Consider the following 2,533-nt stretch of genomic DNA (forward strand, 5'->3'; position numbering starts at 1 on the left):
CTTGCCCTTTGGAGATAATTCAAACTCAGAGGTCACAAAATCAAATGATGTTATTAAGAAAAAGAGGATAAAACATTAAAAAATAAAATAAAATGAGGATATTCAATATGAAAGGAAATAATTACAAAGTTTACATGAAAAAGGTAAATCCAAAAGAAAATCCAGTGCTCCAGACAGGCCACAAGATGGCACTGATCTCCCAAAAAAAAGAGTCTCTGAAAAATATAAGAAAAGTATCTTCATACTTAACCTTAAATATGCTGAAATCAAACATCCAATTCTATAACTTATATTCTAGAAAGATAAGAAAAATGAGACTTAATGCAACCGAAAAACAAAAATGAATCCCTGACTAGATATTTTACCCTTTTCCATAAATTTGGATCCTGCAATGCACTCTATACAGGGCTAATCTTCCATGTCAGAAGTGGGGAAGGCACTCCTAGTCCATTCCCTTGAACCAGGGGTAGGCAACCTTGGCTCTTTTATGACTCGTGGACTTCAACTCCCAGAATTCCTGAGCCAGCATGGCTCAGCTTGGAAACCTCTCCCTTTCCCCTCAGCATGGCTGGCTCAGGAATTCTGGGAGTTGAAGTCCACGAGTCATAAAAGAGCCAAGGTTGCCTACCCCTGCCTTAAACATTTATCATCTAATGGGAGCTAGGAAGTGTGCCTTTTCCATAGCAGCCCCTGCCCTATGGAACACTTTTCCCTCTGAAGTTCAGCAGGCCTCTACCCTCCTACTCTTCCATAAAAGACTTGGACTTCAATTCCCAGAATTCCCCAGCGAGCATGACTGACTGGGGAATTCTGGGAGTTGAAGTCCACCCATCTAAAACATGTCAAGGCTGAGAAACACTGCATCAGAGGTTATTGGGCAAAGTGAAGCCCAATTTTTCTACGGACTTTTTTGTTTTAAAAAGGCCAAACTTCCTCCGTATCTGGCAGGACAAAGGGCCGAGGTACCTGTGTATATGAACAAGACCAAATTCAGTTGTGGGAGCATAAATGGAGAGTCTCAGTCGCAGTCTGCTGGTTGTATTCAGAATAAACTGCATCATCTAACTCAGTTTGTCTCATTTTAAAGTGATACACAAATAAGAAGAAATTCTCCTTCTTAATTTCTCTTTACTAAAATCAGAGAGAAAACTCTAATTTGGCCAATGGACAAATCGGCATTCATTCAATAGCATTGTTTAAATCAAAAAGAAAAACAGCACTTACGCTCTGATTTGTCAAACATAACTGAGAACAGGAAGTCTCTTGGAGTCATGTAATATTCTCCTTCATATTCCAAAGAAGCAAATTGCATAAAACGTTGCTTTCGAATGGAAAGCTTCTCTGCCATCTCTTCATCCACAACATCTTCCTTCTAAAAAACAGGAAAGGATTTATAGCAAATACAGGTAAATTTATTCACGACTAGAATCACTAGCTATGACTCAGCAACAGAACAAGACCTGAAACTATATCACTGCTGCATGCTGCAAAACAAATATTTATTTTAGACTAAGGCGAGTGTCAAAAGGATTGTTAGCGATTATGCACACATCTGTTTGTGGGTTTGTAGGCGTGCATTAAAAAAAAAAATACTCCTGAATCTTACCCAAACTCTTGGATAAGATGGAAACAATGAGGTGTGATTAATTCTAAATGTATTTTCACTTCATTAGATGGTGTCCAATGCTGTGTCATTTAGACAGAAAAGACAAAAAGACAATACAAATAATCAAAGGGCTAGAACAACTTCAAATAAGACAAGATGCCTGAGATGCTTTAGTTGAGAAAAATTGTGTAAGTGATCAAGGGAACTGGGAGAGAAGGCAGCTGTCGCAAGAATAAATGTTGCTACAGGGAGGGGGGGTTGTTGAACAAATGCTGGTGCACAAATAAATGCGGCCTCTTGGGTCGAATGAATGAATGCTGTTGCGTGAATGAAATGCTGGGGCTTGGGGGGGGGGGTTTGCCCCACAAGGCAATGTGCAAGGTGGGCATAGTTAGAAGGGGAGATAGGCAGGTGGGGGGAGTTCGCTTGAGGCTGAGAGGGACAAAAAGTCTAGAATGGCTTGTATTGGGTACTTGCTTAATGATCCGTGATTCTTGGTTAACAATTGCAATGGGGACAGACAGGATTGCTGTCTCCAAGTGAAGCAATCACAAGACATCTCATTACATATTGCCAGTGGTGGGATTCAAATATGTGAACAACCGGTTCTCTGTGTGGATGTCACTTCTGGAAGTCCGTTCTGGATTTGGGCAACAAAAAATTAGCTACCATTTCTGCCAAAGTGGTGCGAACTGGCTGAATCCCACCACTGCATATTACATTGACTTGGCAAGTAAAATTGTTGTCCCAACCGTGGTCGTAAATTGAGGATTATCTGTAATCTTAGGAATTATTTTGGAAATACTAAACTGAAATCCACTTTCCTGTATCTTCAGTTTATTATGTAAATGCCCTAAACTCTGGACTGACAGAGAAATAGATCTTAACTTTCTTCTGTGTGAAACTACTTCATATATTTTAAGAATG

General features: G+C 39.8%; 1 protein-coding gene across 1 annotated transcript in view; it reads right to left on the reverse strand.

Annotated features, from left to right (window-relative positions):
- MICU2 (mitochondrial calcium uptake 2) overlaps positions 1-1,366 on the reverse strand; it is a 31,447-nt gene extending 30,081 nt beyond the window's left edge. Inside the window, exon 1 of the mRNA XM_015814411.1 lies at positions 1,225-1,366. Coding sequence (XP_015669897.1) covers positions 1,225-1,348 — 124 coding nt within the window. The 5' untranslated portion in view covers positions 1,349-1,366. The remainder of the gene's footprint in view (positions 1-1,224) is intronic.
- Positions 1,367-2,533: the final 1,167 nt, after the last annotated feature.

This window comes from Protobothrops mucrosquamatus, unplaced genomic scaffold, assembly GCF_001527695.2.
Source record: "Protobothrops mucrosquamatus isolate PMUCROS unplaced genomic scaffold, P.Mucros_1.0 scaffold249, whole genome shotgun sequence".
Lineage (NCBI taxonomy): Eukaryota > Metazoa > Chordata > Lepidosauria > Squamata > Viperidae > Protobothrops > Protobothrops mucrosquamatus.